At 38.0% G+C, this 19,314-nt stretch overlaps 1 protein-coding gene across 3 annotated transcripts in view; it reads left to right on the forward strand.

The window, feature by feature from the left end:
• FAM13A (family with sequence similarity 13 member A) overlaps positions 1-19,314 on the forward strand; it is a 334,757-nt gene that overhangs the window by 186,327 nt on the left and 129,116 nt on the right. For all 3 annotated transcript variants that reach the window (XR_002174625.3, XM_019926412.3, XM_019926414.3), the window contains exon 7: positions 13,869-14,032. Coding sequence is in view for 2 of the 3 variants with exons in the window: in XM_019926412.3 (XP_019781971.2) it covers positions 13,869-14,032 (164 nt within the window). In the remaining variant the exon portion in view is untranslated. The remainder of the gene's footprint in view (positions 1-13,868; positions 14,033-19,314) is intronic.

Below are 19,314 nucleotides of genomic sequence, written 5' to 3' on the forward strand. Positions count from 1 at the left end.
TGTTTTCAGAAAGGAAATATTATATTAAACATTTATTAATCACCTCTTATATGTCAAAGAGTTATAGGCAGGGGAGACAACAATGAGAAAGACATATACTCGGGCATCACTCAAACTAATGAGGCTGACGGCAGGTAAACAAGCATTTGCAACACAGGAATGAAGAAGCTAATATCTGCTACCTTAAAATCTCAACCCTCTCTAAAACCAACATGCTACTTACTCCTTGCCTACCCCAGCAGCTGAATGGAGCTGGAGAAACCCACAACACTACACTGATACCTCACTTTATTTTTTTGTTGAGATATAGTTGACATATAACACCGTTATTAGTTTTAGGTGTACAACACGATGATTTGAGAGATATGCAGTTTGACACTTGATCAGCACAAGTTTGAACTACTCAGGTTCACTTATACGTAGATTTTTTTCCGTAAATACGTACTACAGTACTACATGGATCAAATCGCTCATGTAGAACCACAGATATGGAGGGCCCACAGGAAAGTTACACTCGAATTTTCATCAGCATCCCTAACCTCTGCATTATTCAGGGGTCACCTGTATATGTTGTGAGATGATTACCGCAATAAGTTTAATTAACATCCAATCATCACACAGTTACAATTTTTTAAAAATTTCTTATGATGAAAACTTTTTAAATCTACTTTTTAGCAACATTCAAACATACAACACAGTATTATTAACAGTAGTCACCATGTTGTACATTACATCCTCAGGACTTACTTATGGTATACCTGGAAGTTTGTATCTTTCGACCACCTCCATCAGTTTTACCTACTTCACCCACCTCCTACCCCCTGACAACCACCAGTCTGTTCTCTATATCTGTGGGTTCTTTTTTTTTTTTTTAGATTCCACATGTAAATGAGATCATACAGTATTTGTCTTTCTCTGTCTGATCGATTTCACTTAGCATAATGCTCTCAAGGTCCATCCATGTTGGTGCAAATGGCAGGATTTCCTTTTCTATGGCTGAATAGCTTTCATTGTGTGTGTGTGTGTGTGTGTGTGTGTGTGTATGTATATATATCACATTTTATTTCTGCATTTATTTGTCTTTGGACACTTAGATTGTTTCCATATCTTAACTATTGTAAATAATGCTACAATGAACATGGGTTTGCAGATATCTTTTTGAGATAGTGATTTCATTCTCTTTGGATAGGTACTCAGCAGTGGAATTGCTGGATCATATAGTAATTCTATTTTTAATTTTTTGAGGAACCTCCATACTGTTTTCCATAGTGGTTGCACCAATTTACATTCCCACCAACAGTGCACAAGGGTTCCCTTTTCTCCAGATCCTTGGCAACACTTATTTCTTGTTTTTTGATGATAGCCATTCTAACAGATGTGAGATGATATCTCAGTTGTGATTTTGATTTGTATTTCCCTGATGGTTATTCATGTTGAACACCTTTTCATGTACCTGTTGACCATCTTTGGAAAAATGCAGATACTCTGCCCATTTTCTATTTGGACTTTTTTTCTATTGAGTTGTATGCGTTCTTTATATATTTTGGATATTAATGCTTTATCAGATACATGATTTGCAAATATTTTTCCTATTCAGTAGGTTACTTTTTAATTTTGTTGGTTTCCTGTGCTGTTCAGAAGCTTTTTAGGTTGATATAGTCCTAGTTGTCTATTTTTTCTTTTGTTGCCTTTGCTTTTGATGTCAAATCCAAAAACCATTTTCAAGACTGATGTTAAGGTGCTTAACACCTTAAGGTGTTTTCTTCTGGGAGTTTTATGGTTTCAGGTCTTACATTCAACTCTTTGATCTGTTTTGAATTCATTTTTGTGTATGGTGTAAGGTAGTGGTTCAGTTTCTTTCTTTTCCATGTGGCTGTTCGGTTTTCCCAACACCACTTATTGAAGATATTTTTCTTTTCCCATTGTATATTCTTGTCTTCTTTGTTGTAAGTTAATTGACTAGATATGCATGGGTTTATTTCTGAGCTCTCTATTCTGTTCCATTGATTTCTGAGTCTGTTTTTATGCCAATACCATACTGTTTTGTTTACTATAGTTTTGTAATGTAGTTTGAGATCAGGAAGTGTGGTGCCTCCAGCTTTGTTCTTCTTTCTTAAGATTGCTTTGGCTATTTTGGAGTCTTTTGTGTTTTCATAAATATTTTAGGACTATTTGTTCTATTTCTGTGGAAAATGCCAGTGAAATTTTGATAATAATTGCATTGAATCTATAGATTGCTTTGGGTAGTATGGAAATTTTAACAATATTCATTCTTCCAATCCATGAGCAAGAAATATCTTTCCATATGTTTCTTCTTCAGTTCCTTTCATTATTGGACTTCCAGCCCTGTGTTGAATAAAAGTCACAAGAGTGGGCATCATTGTCTTATTCCTGATCTCAGAGGAAAAACTTTCAGCTTTTCACTGTTGAATATGGTGTTAACTGTGGGCTTGTCATATAGCCTTTATTAGGTTGAAGTGCATTCTCTCCATACCCATTTTGTTGAGAGTTTTTGTCATGAATATATGTTGAATTTTTGACAAATGCTTTTTCTTTATTGAGAATATTATATGAATTTTGTCTTTCCTTTTGTTAATATAGTGTATCACATTGATTGATTTGCTGATGTTGAACCATCACTGCATCCATGGAATAAATCCCATTTGATCATGGTGTATGATCCCTTTAATGTATTGTTGAATTGAATGTATTGTTGCTAATACTTTGTTGAGAATTTTTACATGTATGTTCATTAAGGATACTGGCCTGTAATTTTCTTTTCTTGTAGTGTTCTTGTGTGATTTTGGTATCAGGGTTTGCTGTCCTTGTAAAATGAACTTGGAAGTGTTGGCTCCTCTTTTATTCTTTGTAAGAGTTTGAGAAGGTTTGGTATTAATTCTTTAAATGTTTAGTAGAATTCACCAGTGAAACCATCTGGTCCCGGACTTTTGTTTGAATCAGTAATCAAAATCCTCTGAACAATCTCTTTACTAGTAACTGGTCTCTTCAGACTTTCTGTTTCTTCGTGATTCAATCTTGGTAGATTGTATGTTTCTAGGAATTTACCTATTTTTTCTAGGTTATCCAATTTGTTGGCATATAATTTTTCCTAGTAGTCTCTTATGACCATTTGTATTTCTGTGGGATCGGTTGTAACATCTCCTCTTTCACTTCTGTTTATTTGAATCTTCTCTCTTTTTTTCTTTGTGAGTCTAGCTAAAAATTTGTCTGTTTTGCTTATCTTTTCCAAAATCTACCTCTTAGTTTCATTGATCTTTTCAGTTATCTTTTTAGTCTGGTTTAATTCTACCCTGATCATTCTTATTTCCTTCCATCTGCTAACTTTGGGCTTGATGTCTCACTTTAAATGTGTGATTACCATCCTCAAATGGTCCTCATTTCGCTGGCAGTCCTACTCCTCTCCCCAGTTTTTTCACTCTTCCCTCTCTTTTAAACTCTGTTTCATACCATTTCCTTGGTCCTTAACCTCCAGCATCCCCCTTTGCAACATTCATGACCTGATTTTCATTTGACTAAGAAAATCCAGAGAGACTCTCCACCTGTCCTCACATTCATCCAGTATCTGCCCCTGCACCGTGTTCTCTCCTTCTTTCCAGTCGCAGGAGATGTGCTGTGTTTGCTCCTCTCCCAGAGAAGCCTTCCACTGTGGACAAGATCCCATACCCTCTGACCCCCTCAAGAACTTTGCTCCCTGAATTCTCTACCCCTTCCTTCTCTCCTGGGTCATCAGGGCTTTTTTTGTCTGTCCACTGAATCAGTCCCACTAGCATAGAAATATACTATATTTCCCATCTTACCAGAAAAAAACAAAACAAAACAAAACAACCTCTCCCTTGACTCCAACACCCCGCCTCTACACCACAGTTAGCCTTCACCCATTTCCTTTGCTATTCCTTACAACAGAACTCCTCAATGAATTATATAAGCTTGCTGTTTCACTTCTTCTCTATTCTCTTTGGGACCGCTCTAATCCATCCTACTACAGAGTGAAACAGTTTTTGTCAAATGATGCCACTTTGCCACAGTCAGTGGTCAGGTCTTAATTTTCATCTTATTCACCCTGTTGGCAGCATTTGACACACTGGGTCACTCCTTCCTTTTTTAAAAAGCTTTATTGAGATATAATTTGCATACCATAAAATTCACTGCTTTAAAATTACAATTCAATGATTTTTAGTATATTCACATAGTTGTGCAACCATCATCACTATCTAATTCCCAAACATTTCATCACCCCAGAAAGAAACCCCACACTCGTTTGCAGTCACTTCCCGTCACTCAGTCCCTGGTAGCCAATGATTTACTTTTTGTCTTTGTAGATGTATGTGTTCTGGACATTTTATATAAATGGAATAATACCGTATGTTTCCGTTGTGTCTGCCTTCTTTCACGCAGTGTAATGTTTTCAAGATTCAGCTCTGTTGAATCAGTGCTTCATCCCTTTTTATTACTGAATAACATTCCATTGTATGAATATACACATTTTACTTATCCTTTCATCGGTTGATGGACATTTGAGTTATTTCCAGTCTTTGGCTATAATGAATAATGCTGCTATCAACACTCATGTACAAGTCTTTATGTGGACATATGTTTTGGAATTGCTGGGTTATATGGTAACTGTATTTATTCCTTCCTTGTTGAAACCCTTTCCCCTTGCCTTTCAGTACACTCTCTTGGTTTTTCCCTCTACCTAACTGTCCACTCCTCAGTCACGCTGAGTCTTGCCTCTCTAACCTTGAGTGCTCTGGGGATTAGTTCTTAATCCTCTTCCCTTCTCTTTCTAGATTCACTCCCTAGGTGATCTCTTCCAATTACGTGGTTTTTAAATACCATCTACATATAGATGACTTGCAAATTGGTATTTTCAGTTCATGCCTCTCAACTCCAACTCCTATATCCAACTGTCTACATGACATCTCCACTTGTCTGTCTTATGTGCATCTCAAATTTAGCATGTCCAGAGCAATAAACTCCTGATTTACTCGCCAAAATCTGTACCTCCTGCTGTCTTTTCCAACTCCATGATACAGTTCATTCTTTCAGTGCTCAGGCCAAAAACTTTGGAGTCATCCTTGACTCCTTCCTCCTGTCCAGTGCATCAGCAAATCCCGTTGGCTTCACCTTCAAAATATATACAGAATCTGGTGTCATCTCATCGTTTCCCTGATCCAAGCCCACGAGCATCTCAGTTACTTCCAACTTCCTAGTTGGTCTCCTTTAATCACTCTGACCCTTCAACAGTCTTCTCGCTGTAGCAGTAAGGATCCTTTCAAAATAAAAGTCAGGCATGTTTCTTCTCTGTCTAACACCTTCTAAAAGTACCCCCCCACCCCCGCAGGGTAAAAGCCAACGTCCTTAAAATGCCTGAAGGTCTCCGTGATCTGGGCCCTCTTGCTACTTCAGTGACCTCACCTCCTGCCACTGTTCTCACTCATTTGTCTCCAGCCAGCCGCAGTGGCCTCCTTGCTGTTCCTCAGCCTTGGAAATCATGCTTCCTCCTCAGGACCTCTGCACTGCTCTCCAGCTGGAATGCTGCTCCCCAGACATTCTTCTGAGACACTCCTTTATTTCTTTAGGTCTGTGGTCAAGACTGCTAGTGGCCTCCCGGGATCTAGTCTCCTTCTCTTCCTTGGCCGCGTACACGGATGCACAGCTATAAGACCACTTTCCCTAACTTCCCTGGCAACTGTGTGTCACCATGTGACTAAATTTTGACCAACAAAAGTAAGCAGTTGGATTTCCCTTTAAGAGTGAGGCGTGCCCTTTCTTCACCCTCCCCCCATCCCACAGTGTTTGCAACACCAACCAAAGTTCCTGCCTTCGTGGAACTTACATCTGGTTGGGGGAAAAGACAACAAATAAATACATATAAGTAGATATACAGTGTGTTTGATGGTATTGGGTGCAATGGAAATAAATAAAGCAGGGTCAGGCAAATGGGGAGTGGGGCATAAGGGAGAATTTTGCTATTTATTCTGTAATGACAGAGAAGGCTTCACTGATAAGACAGCATTTGAGCAAAATCTTACATCAGTTTGGATTAGGTGTTCTTGCATATAAATAAACCTCAAACAACATTGGCTTAAACAAGATAGAAATATATTTCCTTCAAATGAACAAAACCTGTAAGTCAGGCCAGGACTGGTAATGAGGCTCTACGAGGTCACCACAGACCCAGGACGCTTCAGCTTACGGCTCCCCACGGCTGCAGCGCGGGCCTCCCAGCCTAGGTGTTGCCATCTGCTCTCCTTCCAGGCCACAGGAGGTGTGTTGCTGCCCTACACTACCATTAATTGTTAGTTTGCCCTGGATTTTACAGTTTATTACTTTATTTCTCACCTTCACTTCGGTCAGGAGAAGGGGATTTTAATAGCCAAGTTTCCCACTCTCTGTACAACTCTGGACAAATCATGTCAGTTCTCTGGGCCCCTGGATTTCATTTCTGAGATGAAGGGATTGGAGTAGACCTCTCGTCAACTCTAAAACTGAGTGGTTCTAAAATAATCATTTAATTTCTGAATTTTCCACCTAATTTTTCTTGCATAACCATGACCAGCTGTGATCAAGCAATTCAGTTATTTAATGTTAAGTTTATTTTTTCATCTTAACTCTAATTTTTAAAAACCTCAAAGAGAAATTATTTACTTGACAAATTTTTAAACTCTGAATCAGCAGCACACATTATTCTAAGGATTTTTTAAAAATTCACCTGCCCAGGATGAAACTCAGATATATTCCCTGGGAATGGGAAGTGAGGTGATGGGATGAATTTTAACAAGTGTACCACTTTTTTTAACTCTCCAAAGGATGTTCCATTGTGCACCCCTGGGTAAGAAGCACTGCTTACGGCATTCCAGCTAGTGTCGGTAGTGTCCCTTTGGAACAAGCTTCCAGAGAACATCTTGTTTTAAGGCCCCATCACCCTGTGTAATCATGTCCTCTAAGTTAGCGAGAACTTTTGAGGCCAAAGGATCGCATTTGGGATTGGATGGCAAACATTCCCATTGATTGACCATTGGTTTTGATCATCAGAGATAAATGATCAAAATTTTCACAGCAAATTTTTATGTTATTAATAGCATGAAAATCTGTAGAAATCTTCTAATTAATTTCTAAACTGCTCAGTTCACACAGTTACTTTTGGCCTGAATTGTTTTCTGATGAAAGACCTGAAGTCAGGAACTTGAACAAGTGACTTTGTAACATAGCAGATGGGACTGTGTTGATGTTTCTAAGAGGCCTCACCTTACTGCCATGTGCAGATTTATCTATGAGCAGCTTCTAAATGGTGAGACTTACTTGAGCCTAAGTCCCAGGACAGATGGCTCTACCATGGGGCCACTTAGGCCAAGTAAATGTATTGACAGGTTCCAGCCCCCGATCTTGCGTTAATAATCCCTATGCTTTGTAAATTCAGATTCTTCCCATTTCTGTACCATAGCTGTTTTTTAAAACTGACTTAGAGATTTTGAAACTGAATATAGACGAAACTTTTAGAATAAGAATAATGCTTACACAGTGGAATTAATGTGCTTCATGGCATCAGTATTTCTGAAAGGAAGGTAGAATCTATCAGTTAGTTTGTTCGGTTATTCACTATAGGAACATGTAATGGTCCCCTACTATTTTGCTAGGTACAGCTCTAGGAGGCGGGGCTACAGCAGTTAACAAAACAGGCAAAAATTTCTGCTCTGATGGCATTTAGCTTTTGCAGAGGAGTGAGGAGGTGAGAAGGAAAGAGTTGAGGAGAGTCAGATGCTAAGAGGTTTGTTACTTGCTTGAGCCACACTGTGAAACCATAATTAATCTATTATATTTCAAGATAAACTTTTTTTTTAATTGTGAAATTTTTGTCTTTTCACCTCTGAGTCATTTTTCTAACAAACTTAGTTAAAATGATTTTATGCTAAGTACAGATCCACTCTAAAATTTAGATCAAGATGAGATTTTAATTAGTTACAACTAATTTCCTAAAGCATGTTAATAACTTGCTCAAAAAAAAAAAAAAACCCACTGGGCCATTAATTAGCTAGCACTGTGGCTGGCACATAATAGATGGGCCGAGTTATTTATGAGGAGAATTGATTGCTCCCATTGAGTAAACAAGCCTCACTTTTGAAAAGCAAAATGTAAAGATTTTTGAGCAAAAACAATGGCCTTTTTAAAATTTTTCTTATTTCAATTTTTTCTAATTTAGAGAGGTTTTTGTTTTTTCTCTAATTTTTTAAGCTAGAAATGCCTGTCTTCTTTAAAAAAAAAAATTAGAGCTAAACATCTGCTTTCTGGTACTTAGTTATCTCACCATTTCTTTTTATGAAGATGTTGAGTTTAATGAGCGTGAAGAAAAAGCAAGAGGCTGTGTCCTCTTCCATACAAATGACAAATGGAAGACAGAAAAGGTCAAGGATATTGAGGAGGTCTAGTGAACTTTATTTAGAAAGTCTAAATGTTAGAAATGAACTTTTCTGCTTTCATCCTGCTATCACAATTTTCCTTCATCATTGAGCCTTGAATATAATTTTCTGCCCTGTTCTAATCTTCTCCCAAAGTACCTGATGATGAAAAGAACAGACTTAAAGTTTTTGTCATTTCAAAATGCAAGCATAGCACCTGGCCGGTGGTTAGGGTGACTCCTAAGACCAAAACATTAAAGTTTGTTTCGCTTAAACTTTTAAAAATTAAATATTAACAATACTATTTCATAATAGTATGCTAAATTACTGTTATAAATTTTCCTGCAGTTGATTCACACGCACATCACTTTTCTAGGAAGAATCAAAATAATCAGGAAACGTTCACCTACACAAAGGAAAGGGAGCTACGAATTTCAGAGAGATTGGTCCCCGTCCAGTAAACTGAGTCCCTCCTGCTTCTGACTCACCTGCCATTCCTCTGTTTCAGTCCTGCAGGGCAGACAGCTCCCACCCAACACTTGCCCATGGGACAGATTTATATGGATAAATATTAAGGCCCACATTATTTTCTTTATGTCTTATTTTCTTATGTCTTTTATTTTTAGTCAGATCATTGTATCAGGGTAAATCAGTCTGGTATCATAAGCGTGTTTTTCAAGTGCTGGATTCTTTGTTCAGTTTTTAAAGAGGAGACCTTGTTAAAACCTTTATAGCGCTGACTGTGGCAGAATTTGATTTTTGGCCTTTGAAATTTATTCATGTATGTTTTATTTTTGATTTATTTTTAATTTTTTAAATTGAAGTACAGTTGATTTACAATGTTGTGTTAGTTTCAGGTGTACAGCAAAGTGATTCAGGTATAAACATATATATAATGTATATATATTCTTTTTCAGGTTCTTTTCCCTTATAGGTTATTACAAAATATTGAGTTCCCTGTTTCATACAGCAGGTCTTTTTTGGTTATCTGTTTTATATATAGTAGTGTGTGTATGTTAACCCCGAAGTCCTAATTCATCCCTACCTTTCCCCTTTGGTAACCATGAGTTTGTTTCACGTATATTTCAAGTATGCTGATGTTCCAAGCATTACTGGAGACATATACATCTATATATATATACCTACACATATATATATGTGTGTGTGTATAACTGTACATATATATTTGCTAACTGAGCTCATTCTATATTATATATCATAAAATTATTTCACAGTCCTGTTAAAAACTTTGTAGCTATTTTAATGACTGAATATTCTTTCATCATATACATGTGCCATGATTACCTTATAGTAATTTAGCTGTTTAGAATAGTTACATTTGGGGCCTATTATAAATAAACTACAATGAACACATTTCCCGTATAGTTTCCTCAAACTCAATTTCTTCCCCCTAAAATTATATTGCTAGAATGCTTCAGTGGATGCCAGAGGGATAAATTTAAAGAAAGTTTTAATTACTAATGCCCCCCCCAAAAGAAGAAAATGGGTTGCATTATGGGATATAATGTGACTTTTATCCAAAACTGCCTTTTCTTCTTGCAATTCTAACGTTTAACATGCGACCAACTCTAGAGAGCAGTGGTAAGCACAGGTCCCGTGGCCTGGCTCCCTGGGGTGTAACTGTGTCTCTGCCACTTCCTCACTGGACAGACAACTTGAACTATGCCTCAGTTTCCTCAGCTGTGAAATGCTAATAATCGTAGTCCCTGCCTCTTCAGGTTGTTGTAAGAATTAAATGGGTTAATTTATGTAAATCTCCTGGAACGGTGCTAGCACAGAGTAGATGCTCACTCACTGAATGTTTGTTCATAACAGTCACAGCAACGGTATCTAAGAGACTATTTCCTGATTTTACATTTTCAAAGACTATTCTTTTGTTTCTATTCCTCTGGCACCTCGAATACTGAAATATCTCAAATTACTTCTTAGGCTCTTCCATACCTGCAAATACATGCACGGAATGTGCTTTAAGATTCCTGGGATTGCTAGTATTTGAGTTGTACACATAAATCACACAGCATGTGCATAGATCCTTATCTGAAACAGCCAATGGCAGAATTCTTAGCAAAATGTTTTTCACAGATGGTTGGGGTGCTTTCATAGTTTTCACCTTCGAGTCCAAAAGTTATCATGAAGATCACTCAAATAAAAGAGCAAAGCGTGGTGTAAACTCCTGCATATCTGCAGTAGAAAGGGAAAGCTGCCTACCCCAGTCAGTGTCCCAAACCCTTGGCCGTCTTCCTACCGTAGCCACACGTTATGAGGCTGCAGATGGGTCTCTCTAAGGACATTCACCCCATTTGTTACAGTAAGGTTTTTATTTTTATTACAGTAAATTCTTACCCCACAGAGCTTGGCTGGACCACATGGAGTCACTAGCAACTCTTGTGTAGACAAGGCAGGCCTGCTGGGCCTTCTTGGCCCATTCCTGCTCAACTCAGAGCTGATGTGGGCCTGTTATATGTTTACATGCCAATGACAAATGAAAAGTGTACACAGAGAGAGGAGCTGCCTCCGTACAGATTTCTTCTCCCCATTTCCTTTAAAGCAAGGTTTCTCAGCGTCAGCTGTACTGACCGTTGGACCAGATGACTCTCTTTCATGGCAGGCTGTCCTGTGCATTATAGAATGTTTAGTCACATCTCTGGCCTCTACCCACCAGATTCTAATATCACATACCCTCACCCCTGTTCATGGCAACCGAAAATGTCTCTAGACAAAACTGGCTCTGGGTGAGAACCCCTGCTCTAAGGCCACAGTGTAATAACATGTCTCTTTGTACCCTTGGCTTTGTACCCTTGGCTTTGGCCGACTGGTGTCATATTCCTCAGAGAGTTCAAGGGGCCTTGAACACCGTCTCCAAGTCCACCACTGAACTATATCCAATCCGAAATAGACACCTGGAAGCACAGAAATAAAACCACTCCTCTACCAACATTACAATGCCAAGGCTTAAACTCTGTGTTCCTAAAAAGCTCAATTCCAGCTAAAGTAAAGAAAGGGATCTCTTCCTTTTTCTCAAAGTTAATACATTTGTACTAAAATTAATTACATCAGTAAAACGGCAGGTTTTAAAATTTTATCACTCTATTAATTTTTCCTGTAGTCATCATCTCTATAGTGAAAATGTATAGTCTTCCAGGTACATCTTCAAGAAGATATCATTAATCACCTTGAAAAATTGTGCATTCCTTTTAAAAATGTGTATATATTCCACAGTTCTGGTCATCTTAGACTTACTGAGCCACTTGTTTTCTAACAATTTTGTTCTCATAAACTTCATGCAGTATTTTCGTGTTCTGTGCACGAGCTGAATTCTTTGCACTCCTTTGGTATAAATAATGAGTTTATATTTTAAAGTTAATGGTTAACGACAATCATGTCTGTTATTTCTATAGAAATTAAATCATTGGGAAATACACTTAGATAAATGTAGCTGATGTAGTTGCTGGTATGTGAATTCTATTATGGTGTTATGGAGTCTATTTTAATATAAACTGGCAGGATGGAATAAGCTACATATTACCTTTTTTTTACTTTAGAATATTTTTTTTACGTGAATTGTTGAGTCAAATTTAGAACCCAAATTATCACTGAACCTAAAATGTCATGTCATCATTTTAACACCATGAACTATTGCCAAACAACTTAGTCTTAGTTTTCTCTCAATATTAAAACAAATATGTGTGGATGTGAGTTTTTTTAAGCTAACTAATTGGAAATCGTTCTGCTTTTTGAGTGGTTTTTATTGATTTTTCATGTCTGTTTTGATGAAAAATTACATGCCAGAGGAGTCCCTTTATGAAATATGTAATAGCAGATGCTTACACTTTTCATGTTGTGTTGCTGTTTATCTGAGTATTTCTTTTAGAAGTATTCTTGGCAGATATAGCTATGAGCTAGAGTTATTTCATAATTTAAAAAAATTTTCCCTTTGATTTTCATGAGCTTACGAATGCTCTACAGAGAAATGCAACTGAACAATTAATTGGCATTCGTCAGACTTGGGCAAATTTTACATAACAACAATATTAATAAAAGCTAGCTTTGATTTAGTGTTTATTTTGTGTTAAATGTAACTCTTTGCTAAATTAGTTTCATGTAATCCTCACAGTGGTATGAACTTATTAAATATTTATGTCCATAATTGTCTGTTACTCTTTTTAATTGTCCATTATCCTAGCCTCTTGGTCAGTCAGTGTCCTGGGAATATCTTGTAGTTGAAGAGTGTTTGTCCGACAATAAGTATTTATTAATGGGTTCAAAACTTTGCTAGACTTCTTGGTAAAAATGTTACAAATAATATAAAGAAGAAGAAGAGAAGGGCGAGGTAGGAGGAGCGATCTGGTCGAGGCCACGTGACCTAGAAACTTGCGATAACTAAGATTACGGTATCAGATGACATGCAGTCAAGTGTAGATTGTGTGGTGGTGAGTTACAGGAATTCAGAGTTGGGAAAGGTTATTTAGACCTAAGGGTAGTTAGTGAAGCTCTGTGGGCAGTGGATTCTTATCTCAACCTCAAAGGAGTTCAGGATTTGGTTGGGTTGGTGACTGGCCAGTGATCAACACGTGACATTGTAGATGAAAGGACAAGCAAGAGAAAAGTCCTAGAGATGAGGAAAAGCTTCCAGTGTAATGAATACTTTTGATCCAAGGGTTTGAAACTTTCCTGAAATTCTGCCATGATTTTTACACATTTTTAGGAAAAGAATATAGGTGGTTTTCTCATTTTTTCTGACCTAAAATAAGAGAGCATGAAAGTATTTCTGGGGTCAGAGAGACCTCAGCTATGAAAAGTGAATATACCCAGTATTCATTTGGCACTTGGGCTGCCCATGATTCCAGAGAGAGAAGAAAAGTAAAAAAGTTGTGTTTTTCCTATTTATTTCCTTAATTCAAAATTTATTACACTGTATGTTGCCCTACAACAGAGGATTACAGTAGAAACTTGCCAACTGGCGTGTATTTTGCTTGTTGGTAGTAAATATTTCCGGACACCTTTCTCACATTGGCATTCTCTATTTCAGTGGTTCTCAGCCGTTTTTATTTTTTTTCTGCGTCTTTCTGACTATTTCTTCTCTCCTTTTAGGTTGCAGTCTGATATACTCTCATAATCTCTCATTACATAGAATAATTATTCTAAGGAGAGGTTAGGCCTGGGGAAGATTTGTATGAGAATCCAGGAGCGGGGTATGGGCCATAATGGTTTGAAAGTTCCCCTCAGCAATATTGGTATCTCCCCTTCACTGTGCCCTTTGCTATATAAGAATTTTTAATATGCATTTTCAGTTTTCTACCTCGGTTGATATTTTTCTGGAGTGTGATTAATCCATTAGATTATTAATAAATTCGAATAAATTATCTTCAATAACTTAATTGGAAAGACTTTTAAAAATGCTTCTCTTTTTTATTTTATTTTATTTTTTAGATCCCCAAATCTAGGAGTGAGGGATCTATTCAGGCCCACAGGGTACCGCAACCAGAGCTGTCTGATGGCGTTCCTCAGGTCAGCCTGCAGCGAAGCCAGAGAAATTCCTGCTGGGATGACATGAATTCAGCAGAGGATGCTAATGCTGTCAAATTGCTCTCCAGGTTAGCATGTTTCCTTTGTTTACACGTCATCTATTGCATCATCTGTGCTGATACACAGGCCCGCATGTGCAGGTATGTTTGCACGTATCTACCACCGGGGTCATCGGGATACAGATCAGTACAGCTATTTAAAACTTACTGTAACTTTTGAAAAATTTCTGACTAGTAATTCTTATCACAGAAGCGTTCTTATCACACAAGCATTCCTAGTTTGTTATATTTTATTTTATGGATTAAAACAAATTATTTAGTCAGTCGGACTGTGCTAGGCTCACATTAAAAGTTGGAAGAGTTATTTTTTAGATGGCTTTTCATAGTATGTTCAGTGGTCAATATTATTTGCAATGAAAGTGGACGTCACAGGTGTTACTAGAACCAATTCTCACTCACAGATTTTGAATGTTGCCCTTTAACCTTTAGGTTGCACGTTAAACCTGAAAGCAAACTTCTCTGGTGTACTTGAGGAGAAAGGCATACAATTTTCTTAAAATAGGTAAAATGGGGTCTTGAACCTTATTTACTCCTCACATACAGAATTTTTCCTTTTAAAGGTTTTTCATCTTTTATTATAACTGACAACCTATTTCTATAATTTAAAAAATGTCATCACAAGTATAAGACAGAGAGCTCTAAAGAATGGAAAGATTTTTAAGACATTATGGAAATAATGCAGTTAAAGAGCTTGCCACTTCGGATTGCCTTATAGAAAAGATGGAGTTCCAGCTGGATTTTTAAAATGAAGGTAATTTAAATATGAAGAAAAAGAAGGCAAGGCTCTTGTAGATGGGCCCAGTTAGGAGGCAAGAGTAGGTGCAGCGTATTTGGGACACACGAAACAGAAGTCCTGTGAGGAATCAGTGCGGAAAAGGCTGGGGAGGTGGGGTGAGGCCAAGCCACTGAGGACCTCGAATGCCAGCCTGCAGTTATGTCTTGTTCAGTCTTGCCCCTCACTGAACAGATGTTCAGCACTTGACCTCTGCTTCCAGGAGGTGCTTTAGGACAGAGGGTGCAGCAGTGAACCAAGCCGACCAGACCCTGGAGTTCATGGACCTTGTGTTCTAGTGAGGGAGGCAATAGCAAGACACAGAGGAAAAAAAAAAAAAAAGCCTGTGGAGACCGTTTCAGCTCATTAATAAATGGGGGAGTTAAGAAACAAGTAGGTTAACGTAGTAGACAGACCCAAAGACCATTTTAGTTCGCTTAGGCAGGGGAAGCCTGAATTGAGACAAGAAGGCGGGAGAGAAGAGAGCCTGCAAGGCAAGCGCACTTCTGTGCAGAAGAACTGAGGTCGGGAAGCTTCGCTTCCTGCTACAGGTAACAGGAAACCAGGGAGAGTTCCAGCTGGGTAGGGTTAGGTGATGGGAGCCACGGTAAGTTGGCATGTTGGAAAAGGAATCTTCCATCAGCATGCAGGCTTGATTGAGAGAGGAGAGCTTGGAGGCTGGTACAGTGTTGGTTCCTTCAACAGTTATTAATTTTCACTGAGATCTAGTTGTGTGGCATTTACTTGCTGGGCGCTGGGGATTCAGAGAATGAGAGACATATGCCTTGCACTAGGGGAGGCAGAGGATAAGTGAGTAAAAATTCCATAATTATCATTAAATAGACATTCGCTAAGTGCCTGTTACATACCAGGCACTGTGAAATGGGCTGGTGATAAAGTCATTCAAGTGCCTCTCTTAAGGCTCTTCGAAAACCGTCCGCAGGTTGCCGTGTGAGAGGTGGGGACCAGGAGTTCAGAAGTTTCAGAAAGAGGGTGATTTTTTGTTTGTTTGTTTTTTTGCGGTACGCGGGCCTCTCACTGTTGTGGCCTCTCCCGTTGCGGAGCACAGGCTCCGGACACGCAGGCTCAGCGGCCATGGCTCACGGGCCCAGCCGCTCCGCAGCATGTGGGATCTTCCCGGACCAGGGCACGAACCCGTGTCCCCTGCATCGGCAGGCGGACTCTCAACCACTGCGCCACCAGGGAAGCCCATGAGGGTGATTTTTGAACTGAGGCTAGTGGGATTCGTGGAGGTACTGGGCAGGGAAACCAAGAGAAGGGTGCTTCTGGAAGAAAAAAAGCGCATGTGCAAGGACACGTAGGGCAGTGAGGACAGCTTGGAGGAGAGCTGTGAGTGCGGCGGGGAGACAGGACATCTGGATTTGGGAACTGAGACTGGCAGAGGGGCTAAAGGTGGGGTAAGAGACGAAGATGAATAGGTCAGGGCGTGAGCAGCTGTACCCCATATTAAGGAGCTTGGATTTTTCTCTTAGAAGTGACAGAGGGTGATTACAGGAATATAAGCAGGAAAACGATAGAAACAGACTTACATTTTATAAATTCCTGTGTGTTTCTGAGACACAAATCAAGAAGTGAGATTATGGAGAGAAGGCACAGCTAACATTGCTCTGGCCTCCGTTTGTCCCTCTGGTTAGCATATCTCCAGTTAAAACAAATGCATATTAGTATTTTTTAATTTCTTCTGTACCTTCCAATTGTTTTTTTAAGTACGGTCTTAAAGAACTAACTTCTTCCCGCTGGGCAACCGTAAAGATTTAGAGAGGACAACACCTCCCTGTCAAACCTTGCAACCCACCATCGTGCAGAAGCTCATTCAGTCTCTTGTCTCTATCCATAAATCTGGAGCGTCTGTGCAGAGATTTTTACTTTTTTATTTTTATATACCTCTTAATAGATTGACAAGTTATCAAAAGACAAATGGAGATCATTAAAATGAATTTAACTAAAAATAACTTTTAAATCCTTTATATGTCTTTGAAGTAGCAGAATAGGTCTTGTGCCAATTTTTATTTCAAAAACGAACTTACGAAGATGTTTTCATTTGCAGTTGCTTTCTAAAACAAGTTATTGGTTAGTTCATAAATTTGAGCTAGAAAAAAAGAAGTGTGCCTGTGTTTGGTACACACACTCAACTTTCTCTAAATCTTTTCTTAGGGAAGTTTCCATTTTTCTCTTTAACAGTTTATTGGTTGCCTCAGTCTTAACCACAGAGGTTGGCAGTGTTGTATTAAGTATTTTGCTATGCCCTTGTTCTCTAAATATAGTTACTTTGGCTTACCAACACTTTTCCAAGGAATTGGCAAGAAGCATTCATCTGAGCTTTTCATAGTATTGATTTATTTTTTAGTTGCTCCTATTAAAAGAAAAAAAAAATTCAGCAAAATCTATTCTTGTTTGACCTATGATCTGGTAAGTTTGATTTACTTTACACAACAAAAAATAAAGCAATTCTCTTTGCACCTCTTAATAAAATCATTGCAGCACATTTATACATAACAGCTTGATTTTCAGCGGAGCTACCATATCAGTTAACAACAAAGATAAAACCAAGAAAGAACCTTTGGTATGAAATGTCCAGAATGATGACGTGTCCTATGATTTTTCAACAACAGGTTTGATATCTAGGGCTTTGAGAAGTGATTTTGGCTAACAGTGTGTTCTTGATAACTTGGAATTATTAGAGTTTAGACCTTGTTCAGTATTTTTTCCCAGGTTGGCTGACTTTGATCTTTTTTCTTCTTAGTTTCAAATCTTAAACATAGTCCCATTGCTTCTTGAGATGTAATATAAATGTGAATTTTTATCAGCAAGTGTTCACTGTTTTTCTGCTCTTCAGATAGTGGCAGTAGAAATAAAAGCATAAAGGAGTAACACATTCTAAAATGAGCATTCAGAGAGGAGCTCAGTATCATGTATTGCTTACTGGCTGACTTCTATCTTGGAACATTATTTATTTATGTGAATAACTTTTTTCTGTATTTCTGTAATTGTCTAAAATTGGCTTTGAGGATGTAATCATATAAACAATCATTTTTCTAGTCTTCATAGAATCTTTCTCTCATAATTAAAATGGCTTCATGAGAAAAGCTTAGGAATAACTATCTCTTGATTTTGTTAGAGCTCAGCGGAGCTGTTTTATGCTGGACTCGCAGGCAAGGACAGAAGTGCTTAGTGAGAGGTTCACTTCATTCAATAAAGGCATTTAGCTAATCCATTTATATCATCTAAATCTGACATCAGCAATTTCCAGAATATTGTCAATAATTCTTTTTTGTAATCCAGCTGCTGGCATTACCAAAACTCACAGTAGACTGAAAGGCATAACTCCTAATCTGACATGCTGACTTCAAAGGAGTAAAGGCCTGTCCTTCTCCGCCGTGTAGCTACAGTGCACAAGTTTGGTGGGTTAGAGGAACGCACAGAAATGAGGATATTGTTGGACAGATGCATCCCTTAGGCAAGGCTGGAACATTCCAGTCCCTCTCCCTACACATGATAATCTTATCTTGCTTCTTTTAAAAATACTGAGGAGAATATTTGTTTTGTCATTTATACAAGAACTAAACTGTAGGTGTTAACTTGGTTAGTAAACAGGCCACTTAAAAATCTTCCTGGAAGGGAAAGTTACACATCCATCCTAAAAAAGGAAAAGGAAAAGATCCGTATGTAAAGTTTAAGATGTTAAAATGATCTGAAGCTTCAAGGATAGCTATAGTATTATCTATTTCAACCTGTGAAATAGATAAATGATTATTTTTTCATGTTACTGGCTCTACACTCTATTATTACTTTCAGGATTTAATTTTAGAGCTTAAAGAAGAGGATTAATATTTTTAGTCTTTTAGATGTTAAACAATATTTATTGTAATGTTTTATTTGAAAGGTTATGCATTTCCTTAAATATGTGATTTTCTTAAAGGCCAAAGGAAAATTTCTACTTTTGTTCTATAAAGTCAGAGTGAAGACTCAAGAAAAACTGTACGTTGTATGATTCCATTTCTATGAAATGTCCAGAAAAGGCAAATTTATAGAAACAGAAAGTAGAGTTGTGATTGTCAGGGGGTGGGGAGCCAGGAAGGGACTGTATATGTACAGGAGATTAACTGTACATGCCTGGAGGGACCTTATTTAGGGGAATGAAAATATTCTAAACTGATTTATCATGGTAGTTAACACCACTTGGTAAAGTTACTAAAAATCACTGAACTGTGTACCTGAAAATGTGGATTTTATGATATGTAAAATACACCTCAATAACACTGTTTAAAAAAATACAAACACAAAAAAAGTTGGAGTAAGGAGAAGTGCATATGCTTTACCAAGAAAGTCACTTGAGTGCAAATTGCTGAGATACCACTATTGTTATAAGTAAATGCTCTCTGCAGAGAACTGTGATTGCTACATTTTAAGAGAATTTGTTCCTTTGTACTTTCCATTGACTGTGCCAGCATGGTGGCAGGAATAAAGGTCAGGTCCTCTTGAAATGCAATTCATAAGG

The sequence above is a fragment of the Tursiops truncatus genome, chromosome 5 (assembly GCF_011762595.2).
Source record: "Tursiops truncatus isolate mTurTru1 chromosome 5, mTurTru1.mat.Y, whole genome shotgun sequence".
NCBI classification, from domain to species: domain Eukaryota; kingdom Metazoa; phylum Chordata; class Mammalia; order Artiodactyla; family Delphinidae; genus Tursiops; species Tursiops truncatus.